This window comes from Monodelphis domestica, chromosome 6, assembly GCF_027887165.1.
Source record: "Monodelphis domestica isolate mMonDom1 chromosome 6, mMonDom1.pri, whole genome shotgun sequence".
In the NCBI taxonomy this organism is placed as follows: Eukaryota; Metazoa; Chordata; class Mammalia; order Didelphimorphia; family Didelphidae; genus Monodelphis; species Monodelphis domestica.
In genome coordinates, this window is record NC_077232.1 from 255,638,265 (window position 1) to 255,664,299 (window position 26,035).

At 38.2% G+C, this 26,035-nt stretch overlaps 1 protein-coding gene across 1 annotated transcript in view; it reads right to left on the reverse strand.

Moving 5' to 3' along the window:
• The window catches only part of ARHGEF38 (Rho guanine nucleotide exchange factor 38), a 152,726-nt gene that overhangs the window by 117,483 nt on the left and 9,208 nt on the right, over positions 1-26,035 (reverse strand). The window contains exon 2 of the mRNA XM_001367326.5: positions 1,810-1,997. Coding sequence (XP_001367363.4) covers positions 1,810-1,997 — 188 coding nt within the window. The remainder of the gene's footprint in view (positions 1-1,809; positions 1,998-26,035) is intronic.

A 26,035-nucleotide genomic window follows, 5' to 3' on the forward strand; every position in this document is an offset into this window, starting at 1 on the left:
CCATTGCCTACCCTTACCACTCTTCTGCCTTGGAGCCAATACACAGGTCCAGAGAATTGTAAGCTAAGGTTCATATTTTAATATTTTGATGAGTCCATTTTAATGTGATTTCTTTTGTAACACACTTTATTTTATGCAATTGACAACATTATTCTGAGAAAGGGCTCATAGGCTTCCTCATTATTTCAAAAGGGTTTTTTTAAACACAAAAACACTGAAGAGTCCTTCATATTGTCAGAATTTCCTATATCACCAGCTGAAGAAGCTGAAGCTGAGAAAAAGAGTGGTGTTTTTGGCAGGGGGATAGAGCAAGCCATTGGCTCAAATAGAATTCATATTGGAAGAAGATAAGAGTGCTGGAGCTGAAATCAAGAAGATTCGAGTCTTTAGAAGTCCCACTTCAGATACTTACTAGTCTGAATGACCCACAGTAAGTCATTTAAATGTTTTCAGCTTCCTTTACTTGAGAAGCACCCACTATTTGGAGTTATGGGGTTCAAATGAGATGCCATATGTAGCTGTTCAGTCATGTCTGACTCTTCATGACCCCATTTGGGTTTTTTTCTTGGCAGAAACACTGGTGTGGTTTGCCATTTCTGTCTCCAGTTCATTTGACAGAAGGAGAAATGGAGGCCAGCAGGGTTAAGTGACTTGCCCAGGGTCACCCAGCTAGTAAGTGTCTGAAACCGTATTTGAACTCAGGAAAATGAGTCTTTTTGACTCCAGGCTTGGTGCTCTATTCACTGTACCCCTTTGGCTGCCAGAACATTTTGCAAACCTTAAAGCCTATTTGAAATACTGGGTAATATTAAGCAAATTAGAGAAGGAAATGACAAACCATTGCTGTATCTTTCTATAGAAAACCCCAAATGGGAGTCAGGAGGAAGTGACTGAACCACAAAAATTATTAAACAGGCACATGGGTAGAGCACTGGACTCAGAAATCAGGAAGACATGAGTTCAAATCCAGACTCAGCCACTTCTAGCTGTGAGACTGAGAAATTAATCTGAATTTCCCAATCTGTAAAATGGGGGGTATGATAATAATAGCACCTTCCTTCCAGGGTTCTTGTGAGAAGAAAGTGATATTATATTTTGCAAAGTGCTTAGAGCACTAAATAAATACTATTATTATTTTTGTTAATAGAATGAGCCTTCCAGTTCCAATCTTAGGATCACCATCAAATTACATTGTGTGCCTTCAGGACCTTATGCTACGGACAATTTTGGGGGAGCAGCTAGGCGGACACTTCCTAGCTGTGTGACCCTGGGCAAGTCACTTAACTCCCATTGCCTAAACTTTACCACTCTTCTGTCTTGGAAACAATAGTTAGTATTGGGTTTAAGATGGAAAGCAATAAGTTTTTGAAATAATGCCATATGTAGCTGTTCAGGCATGTCTGACTCTTTGTGACCCCATTTAGGGTTTTCTTGGCAGAGACAATGATTGTATCAGTTTCATCTGAATCCCAGAAAGGAAATGTTAGAAATGCCAAGGCTGGCAATGGGGTAGGATTGGAGGTTTGGGGGGAGTAAAATTTCCTTTTAAGTTTACTTCAAAAGTTCAGATCATCCAAATAAAGGCTCTTTGAAGAAAGGAAAACTTAGGATTTACACAGGTAGCATTATTATTTTCAGACAAAAGCTCTGTGCAAACAAACCCTGCTGGGGAAGGAGAGAAGCAGTGATGAGCATCCCTCCCCACGCCATCGTAGAGATCCGGTCCATGCCTCTGGACTCTTCCTCTTCCCTCTGACAGTGATGCTATTTAGGATTGGGGGGGGTGACAACAAAGAGAAGACCTTTTACCTGCTTGTTTTTCAGGGGCTGAACGACCTCCCTAATGCACATCTCCAGGTCGTTGAGGTAGTCCTTTTCCGTCTGTATCAGCTCCTTGATGATGTTCGACCTTTTTGCCATCATTCTTCTTATCTGTTGCTGCTCATCGTGGGCCGTGGGCCCAGGTGCAGAGGCCCCAGCTTGTGGTGTCATCTTTTCTGTTAAATTAAAAAATGTAGCAATAAGACCTTCTGTGGAGGGCTCCGGTGCCTTTTATCTTTTCCATTCATTGCTAACAATGCATCTCCTGGATTATTCATAGCAATGAAACAAGTTTGGGGGATCTCACAGATGTGTTCCCAAGCACTGATTTGCTGACATTCTAAGCAGACAGCCAGGAAGGAGGATGGAGATGGGGGTCAGGTTTGGGGCGGGGGGGGGGGGGGAACACAGTGGTGACAATGGAAAAATTTTCACAAAGGAGCAGGCATAGAGTGAAGGCATTAGAACCTGCCTCTGTTAAAAATAGAGTCCTGGGTTACTTCTGCTTTCTGAACCCCCCAACTACTCCAAAGCTGGGTTCACCCTTGGGCAAGGTGCTGCTTTGAACCCCTTGGTGGCTTGTGGGTCTTGGCTATCTTTAAGGTCAGGGCAGCTTGCATTAGTAAAGGAAAATTCCAGATCATGTTTGCCCATAGTATCGAAGTGGATGGTGGATTCCTTGGCTTTAGTAGGAAATTCTCCATTGCTCGGATCAAGAATGAGACTGCATTGCTACAGCTTTTTACATCTAATTTATACCCATTGAGTGTAAAAATTAGTTTCTCTACTAAAAGTATTATATTTTTATGAGGTTTATTAAAGATTATTATAAATCAATAAAATAAGAAAATACAAAATAAGAAAAGTACATGCCTAGGGCTGATTCACTTACTACATCTTGCATGCTGAGTAGAGAGATGCGTGTGCTTAGAAGCGGAAGAAGAGAGAGCTTGGGAGGTAGAGAGCACTTTAAATACTAAATTGTGTTCTCGCACTCAGGTGAGGACTCAGGTGAGATTATAGGGAATTCTGGGAAGTACCAAGGACTTCTGGGGATTGAAGTCCAGGGTTCAAATCTCCATTTTACATGAGTGCCCGCAAAGTACTACTGGGGTAGACTCCATCAGTTCTTTTTTTTTAAAAACCCTTTTTTAAACCCTTATTGTGTATTGGTTCTAAGGCAGAAGAGTGGTAAGGGCTAGACAATGGGGGTCAAGTGACTTGCCCAGGGTCACACAGCTAGGAAGTATCTGAGGCCAGATTTGAACCTAGGACCTCCCATCTGTGGACCTGGCTCTCAATCCACTGAGCCACACAGCTGCCCCCTCCATCCTTTATTAGTATAGACACTAGACCCTTAACGCATCTGGTCTTGGATCCTGGGTAGTCACTGAACCTCTACCTGTATCAAATTCCTCAACTGTTAAATGAAGATAATAAAAACATTTATATTTCAATGCCATATATTCCAATTCCAATATTTCAATAACATTTATATTCCAAGGTGAGAATCAAATGAGACAATATTTGTAAATCAGTTAGCTCAGTGCCTGGCACATAGTAGGTGTTTAATAAATGCAGGTTTCCTTCCTGCAGAAGAAAGTGGTCTGACTTTGGAGTTAGAGAACCCACATTCCAAAATGACCTTTTAACTTAATAGTTAACTTTAATAATATTTAATATTTGTTTAATATTAATGCTTACTTAATATTTACTTAATAAATATTATTTAATATTAATAACAAATTAATAAAATTTACTTAGTATGTGTGACCAAGGAATTCCTTAAGGGAGTTCACTCAACCTTTCTTAAGCTAAATCTTAGTTTCTTCATCTATTGAATAAAGAGAACCACTGAGGTCTTTTCATGAAGTAAGTCTTTGATTCAGTCTGGAATGAAATTTACCTAAAAGGTAAACTGAGGCAATTCTCTACGTTGTCCTCTATTAATAGGGACATGCTACTTGATAATGAAGGATGGATGCTGCAGAAGACATTCTGAGAGGCAAAGTTCCTAGCATGATTAATTGTTTTATTAGTTAGGCTAGCAGTAACCAATAAATTGAGGTCACTGGTCTCCGTCGATGACCGACAGAAGAGCCCATCCAAGGTCACAGGGCCCTTTAAATTCAGGTGTATCTTCCCTCTTTCTGATGTGACAATACATCATTGGGACCTCTCCTGACAAATGGCAGACAGTCCTGATCAGTAGCTGGTGTGGCTGATTACAGCCCTCTCTGACACTCAAAGAATGCCAGCTGCCTCCAGCAATCTTGGCTAGAAAAACAGAAGCCATCTCAAGCAGGATTTTACGGGCTTGTTCTTGTCCTCTTAGAACAGGTCACCCCAAACCTTGATTAGGAGAGGCAAGGACACAAGAGTCATACCCTGGGAAGCCCTTAGCTCAAGCTGGCTTCTATTTATGGGGTAAACAAAAAGAAGGGTCTCTGCCCAGACAGACTCATGGGAGCTGGGAATAATTATTTTACTGCTTGACCTTCACAAGTGGAGTCTGATCAATGAATGGATTCACATAGAAATCTTGGGTATTTAAGTATTATTAAATTATTCAGTTAAGTATTATTATTAAATTATTAAGTATTAAAGAAGACAATCTGATATAAATTTCCCTCCTCTTTTATGATTCCATAATCTTTTATTATATCTCCAAATTTAGGAAATGGTCAAACTTCCAAGGTGCAGAGAAATTGGAAAAAGCATCCTGATTTCTAAGTGTAGCAGAAAAGAAAGATTTAGGAGCACTGAAAGCTCATTGCATCCAGGTAGTGTCAGAGACAGGATTTGTTGTTTTTTCTGTTTTCACTCTTCCAATTTCCAATTTTTTTCCCCCACACCAATTTGGTAATCGGTTTGTTTTGATCTCTCCTTTTTCTTTAATTTAACATTTTTGTAACCTTGCATTTCCAAGTTGCCTGGCCCAAATCAGGAGAGAAATCTGCAGCCACCCAAAAGGACTGCTCTTAAGGTTCTCCAAATCTTTCTCCCTTTACAACCACAAACCCCTCCTTGATGTAGAATGTGAAAGTTAGGAATCAGGGTTTTCCCAGGTAGACACATATCACCTTGAAAAGCAGAGTTTGGAAAGATAGGTCATATTACTTCCATTCCCTTCCATTCTATTTTCTCCTTTCATAAAGCCATGAAAATAATCTTAAAATATATCTCTGACCATGTCATTTTCCTGTTCAAAAATAGTCATTGGCTCCCTAGCTAGTGTCTCTGAATTAAATTTTTATTGCTGTTGAGTTAGGTCCAGCTCTTCAATGAACCCATTTGAAATTTTCTTGGCAAAGATATTTGAAGTGGTTTACCATTTCCTTCTCCAGTTCATTTGACAGATGAGGAAACTGATGCAGAATTAAGTGACTTGGCCAGGGTCACACAGCTAGTCTGAGGCAGATTTGAACTCAGGAATATGAGTTTTCCTGACTCCAGCCCAAGCACTGTATTCACTACACCACCTGTAGTTGCGCAATAACAACAGTAACACGTTATCTTCTTCAAAATTTTTTCCTTCCACCCTAACTAGTTGGTTTGGGACCAATTCTACCTTTGGGAAAATATGATTTTCCCAAATCATATTTTGCAATGCATTCCCTCTTCCTTGCTGCCTTTTAGGATCTCTAATTCCTTTCAATGTTCAGCTCAGGTTTGATTTCTAAATCAGAAGAATCAGTGTTTCTTCAGATTACTTGCTCTTTACTTACTTGGGTTCACGTGGTAACCCCTAATAGGAGGTAAGTTCCTTGAGGGCAGGAACTATTTTTTTTCTTGGCTTTGTATCTCTGTTGTTTAGCATAGTGTCTAGTATAAAATAGGTACACAATAATTGCTTCTTGAATTATTTAAATTATCTATAGATGATTTACAACTCCCAGTAGAATTTAAACTTCTTGAAGATATGGATTATATCATTTTTATCTGTCTTCCCAAAGCCTAGCTCAGTGTCTTACACACAGTAGGCATTTAATAAACATCTATTAAAGTGGGAGCATTGCTAATCAGGCGGGCTTTGGCTGAGGATGGAGGGAGAAATCACAGTAGAATTTCCTGAGCAGCTGGGGATAACACATGAGAGTACTGGACATCTAGAGGGAGGAGAGAAAACCTAGAGTCTGGGAGGTGAGAGAGAAGGCAGCAAGCAACTTTAATCAGACTTGCCTAGGGTTGTTGCCCTCATCTATAGAAAATTAATTTGAAACAAGCTCCAATTATTTAGAAATTGATTTTCCCATGCAGGAGATCATTTTTGATTTGTCTTCCTTCTTGCTTTACTTGCATGACTATATTTTTTAATTGTTCCTTAGCTGTTTTGAGCCTGAGCAAATGAAATCCATGTAATTTTTGAGATGTTTGAATTATCTGTAGATTTTAGTTCTCCATGCTCTCTCCCTCTGCCCCATTATCATGAATAATTGAGCATATATTGAATTCCTACAGCTGGATTTGAGTCCCCAGGAGTGCTGCCTGGGGAAGAGTGTTGGTCAATATTTACGCAGCACAAAACTCATTCCCCCTGGTGAGAGAAGGGTACTATTCAAAACTGTTCTGTTCTGAAATGTTGAGAAGAGATTTTTTAAATATTCAGTGGGAGAGAAAAAAGGTTTGGTCCCTTTAAGGAAAAAAAAATGCTTTTAGCAAAAGTTTTGAAACTTCTGCTTGATCAAGATTGACTGAATCAAGGGTGTTGAACTCAAATAGAAATGGTGGCCACTAAACCATACCTAATGATCCCTTCTGACCACATATTGACTTAGAAAACCACCTATTAATATTTTTCTCCTTCAGTAATTTCAGCTCTGTCCAATTCTTTAAGACCCCACTTGAGTTTCTTTGGCAAGCATCCTGGAGTGTTTGTCATTTCCTTCTTCAACAATTTTACAGATGAGGAAACTGAGGCAAATAGGGTGAAATGACTTGCCTGGAGTCACCCAGCAAGTCAGTGTCTGAGGCCAGATTTGAACTCAGAAATACGTCTTCCTGATTTCAGGTCCAGTGCTCCCTCATTGCTATCCTCACAACTGGATATTATCTTTGTTCTATTGTATCTTTATCCATTTTGTTTAATACTACCCAATTACATTTTAACCCAGTTTGGCCAGTGCTGAGTAGAGTTAAGGGTCATATGTTTGACACCTCTGTTCTGGACTCTTGGAATTGTAAGGAACCTCAGAGACCACCTGACTTCATTTGTCTTAAAGATGCAGAAAGAAAGGACAGGTAAGTTGCTCAGTGGATAGAGTGCCAGAGTTCAAATATGATCTCAGACACTTCTCAGATGTGTGACCCTGGGCAAGTCACTTAACCCCATTTGCTTAGTCTTTACTGCTTTTCTGCTTTGGAACCAATACTTAGCGTCCATTCTAAGGGTTTAAAAAAAGTGTTTTCTTTGTTTTCTTTCTTTTAAACAAAGATGAGGACAGGAAAGTCTATGGAAGCAAAAACTACTTCCCCCACGTCATAGACCATGATACTACATAGGACCATGTACCTGGAAGGGATCTTAGAAGCTACCCAGTCCAACCTGTTCATTTTACAAATGAGACAGTTAAATCTGACCTGGGAAAGGACAACACCAGGGTCATACAGCTAGTGTCATACTCTAGTATGATTTGAACTCAGGTTTTCCTGACTCTTAAGTCCAGCACTCTATACACATGCTACAGAACTTTTCTGTTGTAGAACTGAGTCTAGAACCTGGGTCTTTGTGCTTTGGTCTTAGTTTTCTTTTCTCTATTCTTTTCTCTATTCTTTTCTTTTAAATTTCTATTGATATCTTTGTTTTTATGATGCTTATAATTCCCAACATACCTCCACAACCCAAAGTGGCAAGATTTCTCTGTATAAGTGATCATTCAAAGAATTGGTTAAAAGGAACTTTTACAGCCCATTTTAGTACCTTCATTTTACAAAGGGGGGAACCAAGGCATGAGAATCAGGATTTTCATAACTGGAAGGCATCTCAATGACTGTCTAAACCATTCATATATGACAACATTCCCAATTAGTGGTCTTCAATCATCAATTGAAAACCTCCAATAGGGACATCCTTATCCAGCTCTAATTGTTATGAAGTTTTTCTTGACATTGAGTGTAAATTTGCTTATTTGTTCCTAGTTCTTTTCTCTGGGATCTGCTGGAATAACTCTAATCCTCATCCACATGACCGTCTTCCCCACCCCACCACCACCAGATAGGGCCCTCCCATTAAAAAAAAAGAAAAGATACAAAACTCTTACAACAAATATACGTAGTCAAGCAAAACAAAATTTCAGATTGGGCATGCCCAAAAATGCTTATCTCAACATTGCGTTTGTGGTCTTACTAGGGCAAAGGATGGGTGTCTCTATCACCTCCTTATTTCTCTAAGCTCTGCCTCTTCCAAGGCAGCCAAAGATGACATCAGTTTTTTTGGACACCATTCTACTTTAATGGCTGATATTGAGCTTAGAATTCTAGGACGTTAAATTTAATGGCTATAAATATTTAATTACCGAATGGCATTAAACAAGGCATAGGATTCTTATACAAATACTCCAAATTGAACTGAGTCAAATTTATAAAAATGCAAGTCATTCTCCAATGGATAAATAGTCCAAAGGATATAAATAGATAGCTTTCTGAAAGAGAAATCAAAATTATCCATAAGCAGATGAAAAAAATCCTCTAAATCATTATTGATTAGATAAATCAAATTAGCTCTAAGGTACCACCTCACACCTATCAGATTGGTTACGTGACCAAAAAAAGGAAAATGATAAATGGTGGAGGGAATGGGGAAAATTGCAACACTAATACACAATTGGTGCATTTGTGAACTATTCCAACCATTATGAAGAGTAATTGGCAACCATACCCAAAAGACCATAATGTTATGCCAAATGTTATGGTCCTTTAGGGCATGTCATTGAAAAAAATATTGTATTTAAATGAAAATGCAATAGTACATAACAGCCCAACTGCAAGACCACAAGAGCCAGCTTGGCCAACAAATCTCAACCTTCTTCTTCATTCTTTCCTCACTGCTCATAATTACCAATGAAATGAACAGATCTGCCTTTTGACTCGGGATTAGAAAGGAAAGAATGCACATTATCTTATTTTTTAAAGAAGAAGTAGAGTACTGTAATGGATAAAGTGCCACCCTCAGAGTCACTAAGACCTGAGTTTGAGTCTTGCATCAGACACATTCTTGCCACAAGTCCCAACCCCTCATTGCCCCCCAAATCTCAACAACTAATTCTCAAAATCTTTAAGCTGTCGAATAGTGGTCCAATGAGTTTCCTCAAATTGCAAGTCCAATAAAAGCAAAGAAGTTTTTTAAGTATGAAAAGATTTTTGTTTTGGTGAGAATTAGAAGGCATTTTGGAATCAGCTAGATGGTGCAGTGGATAGTATCCTGGGCTTGAAGTCAGGAAGATTTGAGTTCAAATTTGGTCTCAGACCCTTACTAGCTGTGTGATCTTGGACAAGTCACTTAATCCCTATTTGTGTCAGTGTAAAAATCTACAAAAGGGGGGACACTCTGAAGAAGGAAACGGTAACCCATTCCAGTATCTTTGCCAAGAAAACCCCATGCATGGATAAAAAAGTCCATGTGTCCATGTGTAGAGTCAGACACAACCGAACAACTAACAAGCAGGCATTGTAAGAACACTGTTTATTTTCAGTAGAAGAAAGTTCTTCTGCTACTTTGAAAATTCATTTGGTAATAATAGCTAAAAAAAAAGCTTAGAAAAATGGGAGAAGGTATGAATATAAAAGACAAAAGAATGGAAGAGGTCTTTGTACTGAATTTTTATGCTTATGATGGAATGACCTTCCTCTTTAATTATATCCTTGTATCTCTCTGGCAGGGTATTTGGTGATATATCATGCACAGCCCACATGACTAATACATTCTGGCTCGGCTTCTTTCTATTACACCCCCACTGCATAGACGCAGCATCACATCTTCTGACAAAAATGTTATTTCAAGGTAATGCGTATAATAAAAATGTTCTCTTTGGTGTCACAACAATATTATTTCTCCTCCCATAGTATTATCGGAGTGATATCTACCCTGATTTAATGCTTACCTGCCAACGTAAATAGGGACATGTCCCTGGGAAAAGGAGAGCCATGAATACCTTTTAGGGTCTTGTGAAAAATAAGGAGGGAGTCACTTCTTAGGGGAAACTGTAAAACAGAGACCATAGATTGCTAAGGAAATAGGAAGTGTTCTTGACAAGGGGACTCTCACCCCAGTCATTTTAATTGAGTAGTGCTTTCCTCCTTCAGAAGACAAGGCAGCAAGCATGTATCAGGGGCTAGGTGCTGCTGTTCTTCAATTTTGTCCAGTTCTTTGGGACCCCAGTTGGGGTTTTCTTGGCAAAGATGCCAGTGGTTTGCCATTTCCTTCTCTATCTCATTTAACTGATGATGAAACTGAGACAAACAGGGTTAAGTAATTTGCCCAGCATCACCGAGCTACGACATGGCTAAGGGCAAATTGGAATTCAGATCCTTTTGCCCCCAGACCCATTGCTCTATTCACTCAGCCACTGAGCACTGGAGATACAAATAAAATCCTGGCATTCAAGAAACTTACTTTCTAACAAGGGAAGATGTCACACAAAAAGGAGTTTAAAAGGGATGAAGAACGTGGAAGTACAGCTAGGCAGAGAACGAAAGTTGACTGAATCCAAAATGGAGACACCAGGAGGAATCCACCATAAGAAATGGGGCCCAAAGATGTACCATTGATTTAATTCAATAGGAATTGATGTAGTACAATGGAAACATCCATAGGTATATCATTAGAAGATCCTGGTCAAAGATAACAACAGAGGTCCTCTGCTAAAGGGGATAGGAAAGGATGAGATCAAAAGAACTTCTCATTAGGGACAGTTGGGTGGCACAGTAAATAGAGAGCCAGGCTTGGAAAGGAGAGGTCCTGGGTTCAAATCTGGCCTCAGACATGTAAGTTCCTGATTTGAAGAGGAACATTTTGAAGAAGGTGGTGTCTTGACTTGAATGTGAATTGGATTGAAACTAGGCAGAGTTGTGCAGTCATCAGACTTGCTCTCTCTTCCAGAGTCATCAAAGTCTAGTAGCAAGACAGTAGTTGGGAGGATTGATGATAGGCTGGGATGTGGTGAAGGACCTTGGAGTCTCCTCTGTCTGACGAAGTTCTAAGCACTCCACAGCACCTGCTTCCCTCATTTTTATGGCTTTGGGAATAAATTGTTTTCATCCACTCATTCTACAGGAGGAAGTCTTCCCCTGCTTGGACTAGATACCCCCCTAATTCACAGATGGGTTTGATGCCTGTTGGTTACCCTCAATCTGGTTTATCCCATCTATTGAGACAGTGTTACCAGGGCTATAGCTTATTGGAGTCACAAGTGAGAGTTGGGTGACAGATACCAAAGGATTAAAAAAGGGTCAGCAAATGGTGGAGTTGTGAACTGATCTAACCATTCTGGAGGGCAATTTGGAACTATGCCCAAAAGGCGACAAAAGAATGTCTACCCTTTCATCCAGCCATAGCACTGCTCGGTCTGTACCCCAAAGAGATAATGGACAAAAAGACTTGTACAAAAATATTCATAGCTGCGCTCTTTGTGGTGGCCCAAAATTGGAAAATGAGGGGATGCCCCTCAATTGGGGAATGGCTGAACAAATTGTGGTATATGTTGGTGATGGAATACTATTGTGCAAAAAGGAATAATAAAGTGGAGGAATTCCATGGAGACTGGAACAACCTCCAGGAAGTGATGCAGAGCGAGAGGAGCAGAACCAGGAGAACATTGTACAAAGAGATGGACACACTGTGGTACAATCAAATGTAATGGACTTCTCCATTGGTGGTGGTGTAATGTCCCTGAACAATCTGCAGGGATCTAGGAGAAAAAAAAACACTATTCATAAGCAAAGGATAAACTATGGGAGTGGAAACACCGAGGAAAAGCAACTGCCTGACTATAGTGGTTGAGGGGACATGACAGAGGAGAGACTCTAAACGAAACTCTAATGCAAATATTGACAACATGGAAATGGGTTTGAATCAAAAACACATGTGACACCCAGTGGAATCACGCGTCGGCTATGGGGGGGGGGGGAGGAAAAGAAAATGATCTTTGTCTTTAATGAATAATGCTTGGAAATGATCAAATAAAATATTATTTAAAAAAAAAAAGGGTCAGCAAACCCTCTCACCAGAGACATCATCCTCCTGGAACATCCCATATCCCTTAAGTATATCTAATATATATGCATATAAAATGCGTACATAGAAGATATTATAAAGTATATATGACATATCATATAAGGTATAAGATATATATGATAAAAGATATTTAGGTATATATGATATACATATAAATATAATACAAGAGAATATTGTTCAGTCATGTACAACTCTTCATGACCCTATTTTGAGATTTTCTTGGCAAAGATACTATAGCGACTTACCATTTTACAGATGAGGAAATTGAGGAAAACATAGTTAAGTGACTTGCCCAGGGTCACATGGCTAGGAAGTATCTGAAGCTAAATTTGAACTCAGGAAGATGAGTCTTTATCCATCCTACCCACTGTGCCACCTAGAATCAGGAGACATTAAAAACTTGGGTGATCAAGAAATGTCTCTTGTAGAAGTCATTTGAGTCAAATTCAAGAACCTAGGGAATATTTTTCCTCTATAGATCTAGAATAAAACAAAGGAGAGTAAGGTTGGTTTTCCTCTGATGCAGCTAATCTGAGTCTCATAATGTGGTTTGGTATACCTTTATATACAGAAAAAATGTTCAGAATTGGTGATTATGTCAATATTTTGCTTTCCTTGTATGGGAAATCCTTCCACCAACTGGGGCAACCAATACCAATCTCTGACTTTGTAGTTAAGTCCTCGAGAATGTCTTGAGGCATATAGAGAAGATAAATTACCTACCCAGGGTCATGTAGCCTCTAAGTGTCAAGAGTCCAGATGTGTACCCAGGTCTTCCTAATCTTGTTTTCCATTCACTATACTGTGTTGTCTCCAAATACATCTCCATATACAATGTGCCATAATTTATATAGTCAGTAAAATAGAACATTGGACACATGAATTATAAGAAGACAGACAAGGTTACCAGAATAGCAGAAGCACAAATATAATATAAAGGACAGACACACACGTGCACACACACACACACACACACACACACACACACACACACACACACGAGTACTTTTGAAATTAAAGGTACTCCCTAAGCAAAAATCTGAGTTTATTGGCATAGATATTTTTTTTTCTGTTTTAATCACCCCGCCATGACAGCTCAGGCTCCTGTGACAAGTTCATCTTAATCAAAATCCTTACTTGATTTAAAACACATTTAAAAGAAAATTTCCTACTTAAATACATGCTTTTTTGTTTGTTTGTTTAGCGCGCGCACACACACACATACATGGGAGGGTAGAGGGAACCAGCAACATTCTGTTGAAACAGCACAATCAACTAAAGCTGACTTTTCTTTTCCCAAGAAGCATTGCTTCTGTTTTCAAAGCAATCCCTCATTTAAAATAATCTAGTTTTATATCTTAATTTAATATTTTTATTTTTCTAGAGAGAAGAATACCCAATGAATAGCTGGCAAAAAAAAATAAATAAAAGAGCAGGATAGAAAAATGATCAGCATTGGATTTTTAAAATATTCAGTGTATGTTTGAATATTTTAAGAATAGTAAGAATACTGTTACAGCATTATGAAAAGCCTGGATGCTGATTGATGTAACAGAATTTTAAATGCATATTTTGCAAGCTGCTATTTCTATGCCTCCCTGAAGGCATGGATCTAGTTTGAATTTTTGGTTTGGGTTTTTAATTGGGTGGAGGAGAACACCCCTTCTTTCTTGGGATAGCTGCTCAGGGGCACATTAGCGTAATTGATTTGTCTTTGCCAGGGTCGTGTCATATAATTGAGTGAACTCCTTAGAGAAGGGCCACACTCCAAAATGCACATTCTTCCATGGTATGCACAGGTCTAGGGAGGGACAATGTGAATGAGGACTGAGGTGTAGGAGAATCCTGCAGCCAAAGAAGACAGATTGCTCTTGGAACAGTATGGGTAGCTCTCATCCAAGAGCTGATAAAGAAGAATGCTACCCATCTCGTGACAGAGAGATGATAGACTGATATGCAGAACAAGAGACCCATTTTTCAGCATGACCAAATTGCGATTCTGTTAGCTTGACTGTGCTAATGTGGCAGAAGGGTTCTGTAATTCTATCTTTTGTTTCAACTAATGGGGAGAAAGGAGGAGGAGAAATTTTTTAAAGCATTGTTTGATGATTGTTGGTTAGTTTTCCTTTGCTGCATTTCCCCCTTCTTTTAAAATATTTGTGACAAAAGATGTCTTGCTGGGTAAGGAAGCAGGGGAAACAGATATATTGAAAAATGTATATGACATGAAAACAAAAGCTATTAATAAAAGTAAGATACCTTCTTAGTAAAAACAAATGACTGATCTCTTTTCCTTCTTTTCCCCCCCTCTTCTCTCTTTGTTTCTCTTTGAGTTCTGTTTGTCTCTGCCTCTTTATTTTTCTCTCATACACACACCCCAACCCTGAAACAGAACCTTTATACACAACACCCCAACCAAGACTCTCTAATCAGGATAAAGGAAAGATAAAGGCAAGGTTTGGGCGAGGGCACTCTAAAATCCTAGAGGATCCTTCCAGCTCCCAGTAGCAATAACCCAGTTGCTACAGTGAATAATGCTCAGATAAGAAGGGCAATTAGGTGGCACAGTATACAGAGTACTAAGCCTAGAGTTGGAAAGATTCATCTGCCTGAGTTCAAATCCTGCATTAGACACTTACTAACTGGGCAAATCACTTAACTCTGCCTCAGTTTCTTTATCTGTCAAATGAGCTGGGGAAAGAAATGGCAAACCACTTGAGTATCTCTGACAAGAAAACTTAAATGGGGCCACAAAGAGTTGGACTTGACTAAAAAATGACTGGTTGATGACAAACCTTGCCTTATTAGAGTCATGTCTTGCTCCCAAGACCAAGTTTCCTCAAAGTAAGAAGCAGAAAAATGGGTCCTACCTAACAAAGAAACCCCACAAAGCTCCTAAATTTCAAGAAATAGTAGTGTTTCTCTTCCCTACTACTTCCATCCTGTCCCCTGAAGCCATTGTCCAGGTGCACAATGTCTATGGAACCATCCCTGCTCCGATTGTCACCTTCTGGGCATTGGAAAATGGAAATTTGAAGCCCAGACTTCAATCCCCAGAAGTCCTTGGTACTTCCCAGAATTCCCTATAATCTCACCTGAGTCCCCACCTGGGCGAGATCACAATTTGTATTTAAACTGGCTGTAACGCCTACTTCAGCCTCACTCTCTTCTTCTACTCGGATATGGCAAGATGTAGTGAGTAAGATGTGAATGGGCTAATCAGTCCTAGGCATGTGGGTTTGTTATTTTGTATTCTTGATTTCTAATAATCTTTAATAAACCTCATAAAATATAATACTTTTATTACTAGAAACTAATTTAATTTTAACAGCATGGAGACCAGGCTAGCTAAAACAGAGAGATAGAAAGGGGGTGCCACATGCCAGGTGAATCAAACCACTGCCACTAGTGAGACTAGTAGTGTCAAACTCAAATTGAAATGGGTACCAATATCCTATAATAAAGGTCCCTGGAGGAGGTATATTGACTTAGAAAACCACATACAGCTATCCCCCCACAGATCACACACTCAACATGTAAAGTCAGCATAATTTTTTTTGGCCCTCCTTTGTATCAGAGAAGTCTAATTTTTTTTAAATTTGGTTGTTTACCATATTTTAATATGGTAATATTATATGGGTTGTTTATAAATAAACAAAAAAATAAAATATGGGTTGTTTACCATATTTTAAAATCTGGATGAAGGATTTGGTCATAGATTATGGGTAGGTCATCTTAACATTTTTATCCTTTTTTATGTCATCTGCTGACTTTTGCATTCTTTTAGCAATCAATTTCTTACTTCTTGTAACTCTGAAAAATAAATTGTGTATGTTTATGGTATTAAAAGATGAAAATGTTGATATATATATACTGTACAAATATTTTATGAATTTCTGAGTTTTTAAACTTTTTTTGTGTGTCATTTGCTGATCTTTTGGGTCATGGGCAACTTCAGAAAAACTTCAAAAAATTCCCATTGAATTTGTTATGGTGACCCACAATATATGGAAACAGAGATGGGAAAAGTCAGGATGTGGAAGAGATACCTATAGTAACATATGTGTTTGGTTGTATTTTTTGTTTATTTTGTCAAATGTTCCTCAATTACATTTTAATTTGGTTTAGGCAGTGTGGTCTTGTCTTAGACCAATCAATACCTCCTCTCAAACCCTGGTGAAGACAGCACAGATCCCTGTGCCCAAAAACAATAGTAAAAAGTAGGTGTTATAGAAAGCAGATTACTTTTGGGGAGGAGGGAGCTCCTAGTGCTGGGGACCACTGGCTTTGTCTTCAGCCCAGTTGCCACAACAGTCAGGCAAAGCAGTCACCCTTGACATGCCAAGTCATATCTTTTTTAAAAAGTATCACATATTATTATGTAACCACAGACTGACAAAAATATATTATCTAAACAGATGCATAAAATTATATGCAAAACCACAAACTCCATATTGCTTACAATTTGTTTTTTTTAATGTAAATTATATGTGTGCTAATATAAACATCAACTGCTTTTGAGTTCCCTTTGGATTAGTTTTACTTGGATACTTTTTTCTCTTGATTTTGTGGTTATTATTTTTTAATGTAATTAGGGTTTGTATTATTCTTATTCTCTTTTCATTTCTCTATATATTTCTCTTAGTTTTAATATTTCCAATGTCATTTCACTAACAGAATACAATCCATTACATTCAGATATTATAACCTATTTAGCCATTTCTCCCATTCATTGCTCTTTCTAGTTTTTCTGTCATAATAAATAAAGTTTCCATAAATATTTTTATACAAACACAGCTTCTTATTCTTGCAATAATGCCCTTTGGGCCTACTCCTAGTAATGAGCTCCATTGAGCTCTCCAGGTCGATGAGCTTGAACAACTTTATAGCTCTTAATGTGTAATTCCATCTTGCCTTCTACAAAAAAAAAAATTCCCACTGTTCTACCAATGTAATTTTAGGCCTGTTTCACCATGTTCCTGCATTTAATCTGATAAATTTATCCCATCTGGTTCTCAGTTAACATATGTTATCAGGCCCATATTTTGCTTAGGCATCAGACATAATCTGTTGCCAAGACCATACTCTTTCCCAAACAAGAATTTCCAGCTTGGTCACACCCTGTGGAACTTTTGTTCCAGTGCCACAACCCCTCAAGGATGTAGAATTATGTCCATAGCATGATGAGAGTTAAGGTAAGACTTTTGCAGAACATTTGTACTCTGTAAACCATTGTTGTCCCAACAGAAACTATTTTTGGATTATGTGTATATTCAGGCTTTGGTTTACTACAAACCTCATATAGATGGGGGGAGGATCTCCAGATAATTATCTTATTTATTTTATCTAAGGTTCTATTCATCTCCTTAACTTCTTTCTTATTTTTAGTTAGACTTATCTAGTTCTGAGAGAGGTAAATTAGTCTGTCACTATTAATATTATTCTATTTCCATCTGTATCTTATTTAGTTTTTCCTTAAAAAATCTGTGTGCTATAACACTCGGTGTATACAGGTCCAATACTGATAATGCTTCATTATCCATAGTAACCTTCCCAACAAAATAAAGTTATCCTGTTAATTTCCTCCAATTATATCAATTTTAGCTTCAATTCTATCAGAATTTGTGACTGTCATCCTTTTCTTCTCTAGACTCCCTGAGGCATAGTATATTCTGCTCTAGCCCCTCACCTTCACTCTATGTGTCTCTCATTTTCAATGTCTTTCTTATAAACATCACCTTGTCAAGTCCTGGTTTTTGATCCTTTCTGCTATCCATTTTCTTCACATGTGAATTCATCCTATTACACAGTCATACTTACTAGTTGTGCATTTCCACCAATTCTGTTCCTCCTCACTGTTTATTCCCCCCTTTATTTCTTACTGTAGTATCCCTCCTCAGATGTCCAATTTCCTTTGACCAATACTTCTCCTAGTCACCTCCTTCCCAAAATATTCTCCCTGATCTTTTCCCCTTCTCCTCCTAGTTCCAAATTGGCTCACTTCCAATCATAACTCCCTTATCCCTTGACCCTTACCTTTTATTTCTCATTCTATCCACTTTTCCCCAGTTCCCTTCTTTATCCCCCAATTGTGCCCTCCTATTTCTTGCTATATCTCCTCTCCTTACTTCTTTCTATCTCTTGATATATACTTCTCTCTAGGTGTCCTTCCCTTCCCTCCTTGTCTTATCTCTTTGTCCTCCTTTCTCTTCCCAGGCCCTCTCATTCCATTCCCCCCTTCCTTCCTATTTCTCTGTACATTAAGAAAAGTTTTACCCTTCTAATTGTGCATATTGTTCTTTCTTTATCCCAGGTCTGATGTACTACCAGCCTTCCACTCCCTCATCCCCTTCTCTCTGGCAGTTTTTTTCTCCTCCATATGTGATAGTCATTCCACTCTGCCTCCCCCTGGCTTATTCCATTACCACTTTGGCTCATTCGATTATATTCCCTTGACCTTCAGTTTTCCATCCATATCCTCTCTTCCAAAATATCCAGGCAATAATGCCATTCCAAGGGGCTTTATATAGCATTTTCCCATATCAGAATCAAAGAATTTGACCTTTTGGGTTGCTTATGATTAGTCTTTCATTACCTTTACATGTTTCTAATGGATCACCTATTCTGCTGAGCTTTGGTATTTTCTCCAGGAATAGTTGAAACTCTTTTAGTTAATTAAATATCCATTTCCCTTTTATAATTATGCTCATCTTTGCTGGATATGTTATTCTTGGTTTCAAGCCCAGTTTTTTTGCTCTGGGAAATGCTGTGTTCCATGTCATGTTCTTTTAATGTTGTGGCTGCTAAGTTTTGTGTTATTCTGACTGTAGCTCCACAGTATTTAATCAAATTTTTTTTCTTGTTGCTTGTAATATTTTCTTCTTAACCTGGGCACTATACCAATGATGTTCATGTGTATTTTCTTCTTTGGGTCTCTTTGAGGTGCTGATTACTAGATTTGTTCAATTTCTATTTTACCCTTTATTTCTAAAATTCTGGTCAATTTTCCTTGATAATTTCTAGGAGTATGGATCTAAACTCTTTTTTTCTATCATAACTTTCTAAGGGTTTCACTATTCTTATACTGTTTTTCTCTTTGTTCTATTTTCCAGGTCAGTTTTTTTTTATGAGATATTTCATATTCTCTTCCATTATTTCATTGTTTTGATTTTGCTTTACTATTTCTTTTGACTTAGGAGATTGTTACTTCTCTTTGTCCAATTCTACTCCTGAATACATTATTTTCCCATTTTGGTGTTCCTTCATAATTTTATTTTCTTTCATTTTTCTTAGTATTTTTTTTCTAATTTTTCCTCCACTTCTTTCATTCAGTTTTTGAGGTCTTTTTAAAGCTCTTCTAAAAAGTTCTTTCTGAGTTTGTGGTCATTTACTGTATTTCTTTGCTGTCTTTGAAGTAATTGCTTTTACTTCACTGTTCTCTGAGTTTGAGTTGAGGTCTCTGACCTTATCATAGCTGTCAATAGATGGGTTCTTTCTACTTTGCTTGTTCATATTTATTTATTTATTTTTAAATTTTAGCAGCCAGGCCAATAAATGTAATTACTGGCTTTTTTTCTGGAGTCTCATGGTTTCTATTGTGTTGAAATATATTCTCTCAAGTTTCAGGATGTTGTGTGTGTATGTGTGTGTGTGTTTTTCCTGACTCCTATTTAGTTATTGTAATTTTTATAGTCCAGATTCCCATGTACTCCAGGTCCCTAACTTGAGCCCCAATTAGTAATTGAATTTGAGTGCTTCAACTGGAATACTGCAAACATTCATCTGTAGCCCCAGTGGCAACCACTGGAAACTCCAGTCTCCTGAGAGTGATCACAGCTGATCCCCTCTAGTCCCTCTATAAATGCACTTCTTCTTCACTACTCCTTTCCCACTGCAGCAGTTCATAGAGAACAGCTGTATATTTGACTTTCTTTAGGCCTCCAAAGTCCTTTGTTTGTTAACAATGAGCCTTGAGTTTCTGTCCTTAGGGCCTGGCACCTGCAGACTCCAGGGTGTCCTCTTCCTCAGTCTTTAGCCATGAGCCAGCCCAGATCTCCTCAGCCAAGGCCACTGCAAATACACCTGCTCCCAGGATTTGGATTCCAATAGTATCCTCTGGGATTTAGGCTTCCCCAGTTCATCAGATAAGTCGACTTTGCTAATCCTGTCCTGTGTGGCTGCCTTGTGGATTCCCTATATTTGCTATGTTCCTGCCTCCAGGACCTAAAGCAGTGGGACAGAGGCCAGGGAAGTTAGAAACCTTTCTTCCTACTTGTCCTTGACTTTTCAGCTTTACTCCACACTTGCCTGTTTTTGCAGCTTTTAGTGTTGATTTTCTGGAATTATTTTTGGTTGTGTGTGGGGCATTTCAGGAGGATGAGAAAGCTTCACACCCTAATCTGCCATCTTCCCACCACCAGGACACACTTTGGCAACTGTCTCTGCCAGGCACCCTGACCAGATTCTCTCTCCCCTTTGGCAACTGAGGACCCAGGAAAAAAAATTATTGGTTCTTTCACATGGCTCAACATCAGAAATGAAAAATTGATGTATCAATGGAATTGACCCTAAAGAAACTATATGGCCAGCTGCTTTGTAGCTGTACCCTTAAAGGCCTTTCCATCAGCACTGTAGCTAAACTATCTAAGTTGTCTGCCTTCATTAGAATGTGTGCTCTTTGAGAGTAAAAAATGTCTTATTTATTTGTATCTCCAGAGTTTAGCAGTGTTTGGTACACTATGGACACTTAATAAATATTTTCATTCATTCATTCATTGTCAAAACCAGTTAATTCCTTCCAGTTATGGTGAAAGAATTATTTGCCAAATTTTCAACACTGCTATTTTGTTCAATCACATAGTTTCGTTATTTTCTTATTTCTTGATGGGGAAAAAACAAAACAAAACATCTGTGATGAAGTCTTTCACTTATAACATTTTATTCCTATGCTTCATTTGTTCTTAGTAACTGCTTACTTGTGATTTCTCTGGATTCTAGTTACAGCAGCTCGCAAACAAAGAACTTTTGTTTCTTGTCTGCAATACCATTCTTTTCTTCTGCAAATAAATTTAATTGTTACTATTGCCAAGGAATGGGGATTTCAGGTGTTTGCTGATTTACATTAGGCTTTCTTCAGATCAAAATAGCTGACAATAAAAAAGGGAAAGACCAGTTTCCTGGAGGTTGAACAAGTGGGGAGCAAAGGGATAAGTCATTAAGGTGAGATTGCTGAGTCCTTAACTTTAACTCAAGTTGACTTGTCCTTTTATTTCACAAGAATCAGGGGAGGGGAAAAGGAGAAAGACAATGTTTACTTTAAAAAACAGAATGCTGATGCAATACTCTGATATGAGAGTGGTGTAAATAATCACTCTGTTGATAGAAAAACACAAAGATTGTTGGGAACATGGTGTTGTTAAATGAGGACTGGACTTTGACTCCAAGAACCCAAGTTGGACCTTTACTTCTGCCATGTACTAACTTCATGATCTTGAGCAAGGCATTTAATCACTCCCAGTCTTTGTTTTCTCATCCATAAAATGGGGTGTGGAAGGGTTGAATTCAATGATTCCCAAGGATTTTTCTGTCTCTGAATCTATGATCCTAAGAAGATGAAGCCCATGGCAAAAAGACCTTAGTAAGGCAAATATTTGAGAAGAATATTATCACATTACAAATCAGGAGTTATTGCAAAAGTCACAAGATCAAAGCAAAAAGTTCTCATCTGTTTTTCCCCCCCTGGCACCCAGGGAATAATAGGTGATTAATAAATGTTTATACAATGAATTAAATAGAAGAGCATAAAATTATATATTTAAAATTGGGAGTTGAGTCTTTCATTTCATATATATGAAAAGTGAATTCCCAAAATTCACAAAGGTAGGAAATTTCCAAGCCAAGATCTCTGATTTCAAATCCACATCCAAATTAAAATCAAATTCCAAATTCTTTCCCTTATGCTATTTAACGCTAATAAATCTTTTTTATGTCACTTGATCATTTTTATGTCTCACATGCATTGTTTTCCCATTTTACAGTTCAGGAAGCTAAGGACCAGAGATGTTGCGAGTTGCCCTTTGTATATGGCTTGCTCAGCTCAACCCAATTCGTATACATTTTATATATGTTTAAAAAACAAAAATTCTTTCTCTACTCCAAGCTAAGCTAAGCAGTTAGCATAGTGCCTGCTTGAATACATATTTATCAATTGAAATGAATAAGCTTCAGAGCCAGGCCTCTCCCCAGTATATTCTGAATCACTGGTCTACATACAAGGGAGTGCAAGTTCATTAAGTTTGAGTTGGAAGAGACTTCAGGGTTCATCTAGTGATGGAGTCCTAGATTTTGAGCTGGAATTAGACTTCTCAGACCATCTGGTCCAAATGAAGGCATTGCAGGATGTAAGATATAGTCACACTAAGTTATTGTTCTTTGGGACAGCTAAGTGGCTCAGCAGATAGAGTCAGGTCCAGAGACAGCAGTCCCGGGTTCAAATTTGACCTTAGACATTTCCTAGCTGTGTGACCCTGGGCAAGTCACTTTAACCCTATTTGCTATACCCCTTGCTTCCCTTCTGCCATGGAATCAATAGATAGTATTGATTCTAAGATGGAAGGTAAGAATTTAAAAAAACAAGGTATTGCTCTTGCATGTGGAACATCTTGATCCTAAAATGGATGGAAAATTTAAGTTACTTTTGCATTAACAATACTTAAGTCAACTGGCAAAGGACTAAGGATTATTTTAAATTAAGGGAACTCCTAAAAGGAGTAGGAAAAGGACTTTTATGGAGGAGGAAACTGAGCTCTGAAGAGATTGACTTACTATGATTACTAGGATAATGTCATGAGTAGATTTTGAAGATTAATCCTCTGATTCAAGAACTGGTGCTCTTTCCATTCTGCTACATACAATCTGTATGAGTATGGCTCATTCATCCCAATCCATTCGTGCTTATATTTTATATATGTTTAGTAAAAATAATTTCTCTGCTCCCTTTAAGCCATCATTATCCTATTCATATATGAATGAGGCATAGTCCTATTTCCTTAATAAGGCAATTTAACCTTTTTTTTAATTTCACAGTTCATTTTCTAATTGAAACTGCCACATCCCATCTGAAAAAAAAATGTTTCTTCATACATGGATTTTAAGCAGTTTTTATTAAACCAATGTTCTTTTTACTACTTTCAACATCTAACTCTTCATTTATGAAAAAGGCAATATTTTAAAGTTTTACCAATTAAAATAGTTTTTCTTTACACGAAAGTAAATTTTCTGCAATCTTGAGCACCCAACTATTTAAATGAAAGGGCAATACTTTAAAAGGGCATTAATTTACATCACACAGTCTCCTCATTTGACATCCTGAGACTCAGAGAGGACTTTCCAGAATTCATATGGATAATTTATACCAGAGATTAGATTTGAACTCAGATCCTTTGACTACAAATATTGTGGTACCATAACATATTTTCAGAATTCTTTCCCTTCATCCTTAAAAATTCAAATATGATATAATCATTTTGTTCTTAGTTTCCTTTAATTTTCACTATCCCAATCATCTGTTTGTTAGACAAAACAAAGTCCAAAACAATAGTTCATGTCACTGATATTCTCCTTTCTGGGTAATAAAATTGTTGGGAAATCAAAGAATTATACAGCTGCTCTGAGATGTAAACTTTCAGCTTCTGTCTCTTACTATACTCTCTTTGCAAGTCAAAGATTTTCAGTGTTGTACTAATTTCTAGTAGACAGGCGTACCCTCTCTTGCCTTCTCTTTTTCTCTTCACCTAATCTACAAGGTTGCTCTAGGTTTGCTTTATTGTTGGGTTTGTTTCACTTGTGTCTGACTCTCCGTGTCCCATTTTGGGGTTTTCTTTTTTGTTTTTTAAACCCTTATCTTCTGTCCCAGAATCAATACTGGGTATTGGTTCCAAGGCAGAAGAGCGGTAAGGGCTAGGAAATGGAGGTTAAGTGACTTACCCAGGGTCACACAGCTAGAAAGTGTCTGATTACAAATTTGAACTCAGGACATCCCATCTCTGGGCCTGGCTCTCAATCTGCTGAGCCACCCAGCTGTCCCCTTAGGGTCTTCTTAAGAAAGATATTGGAGTGGTTTGCCATTTCCTTTTCATTTTACAGATGAGGGACTGAGGCAAACAGGATTAAGTGAATTGCCCAGGGTCATACAGCTAGTATGTGTCTGAGGTTGGAATTGCATTTATGAAACTGAGAATTCCTGATCCAACTCCAGTATTTTATTCACTGTGCCAGCCAACTGGCAAGATACTGACCTTGATGTCTTCCTAATCTTAGAGTTCAGTTATAGCTTAAATCAGGGGGTAAAACAATACAGAAGAAGAAATTCCCATGCCATAATTTTGTGATGGAGGAATAGCTCAATTCAAATTGGTTCTTCGATTCAAGATCAGCTCAGAAAAGAGTCCTTTGGCTTTTGAATTGGTTCACTTCTAAAACAAGATTCCTTAGAGGCAGAGAAAAAATGTTGAGCCTTCAGTTTTGAATCTTCTCTGAGATTAATGAGTAGCCATGCAGAAAAGAAAGAAGTGGACCTGAGTTAACCCCCTTGACTATCATTTCCTTAAGCACAAAACAAGCGTCATAAGCCTTGATTTCTAACCTACTCATCTGGAATCTAGCCCTTTCCTTCAAAGAGAACAATGAGTTAGTGTAGGAGTGGGAGTGGCTCTAGGAGAGTCCAAGGATATTCAATAGGAGATGTTTGAACTACTGGGACAGAGAAGTGGGTCACAGAATCCTAGATGATTAGGAATAGAAGGAACCTCACAGGACCTGTGGTCTAGCCCTTGTGTAAAATATCTCGTCTTTCAGGATTGAGATGAAGTTTACTGATTACATTTGGCAATGATTTTGGGAAATCCCATTTTTACGCTCTCATGCCATCAGTCCCTGTGTGATCTCTTACTCTGTTCCATAATCACATCCTGTACTATAGGCTACCCGTGCCCTCCTTCCCATTTCCTCCTTCTCTCCTATGGCCAGTTGCCTAATCAGTACATGTATGTCATGCTCGCAAGGGACGAGGGCAAGGTGAAATGGATCAGCACTAGCAGAAAATCAACTTTAAAATTTGAGACTTGAACAACCTATGTGACTCCAGTGCAGATCCAGCTTTCTTCAAATATAAAGCAGATTCACATTTCACACAACAGTGACCAAGATGGAAATGTGCTTTGCATGACAATTAAAAAGTGGAAAAAAGAAAACTTCATCTAAATCAGCTCAAAACCACAGCACTATTTCTCCCTGGAAATATGCATCCTCTTTAGTTGTGTATATGAACATACAATACATGCATATAAGCATAAGAAGACCACTGCATCCTGAAATCAGATCTATTATGAATGTAACATTCTGAATACTTATTCATGTGAAAAATACTTCTCCAAAGACACTGATTTTAAGTAATTTGCCTTCAGACTTTTATTTTATTTTAGATATCTTCTGGGGAAAACTTGGGCCAGACTTTCAAGGCTGAAATAGGATGGAGACTTGAGTGATGGAGACCAGGGGACAACTAGGTTATAACGTAGCTAGCTGGTGGTCCAGTGGAGATAGAGTGCTGAGCCTGGAGTCTGCAAGACCTGAGTTTAAATTCATCCTTAGCTACTTAATGGCTTGGACAATCTCTGCTTATCTCAGTTTCCTTAACTATAAAATGGGAATGATAATAGCCCCTACTTCCCAAGGACATTGTAGGCTCAATGGAGATATTTGTTTGCCACATTGTAGATACTATATAAATGCTTATTCCTTCTACTTTTCTAAGAGGAGGAAGTCAGGACATGGAGGAGTAATTTTGTGAGGATTATTTATTTTTCACTCTGTTCTGCATTTCAATGGGATCCAAGACTTCATCCATGAAGGAAACTCCTGGTCAGGAAACTCCCTTTACCCTCTCTGATTGGCAGCTGCTCAGCAAGCTAGCTTTAAAAAATT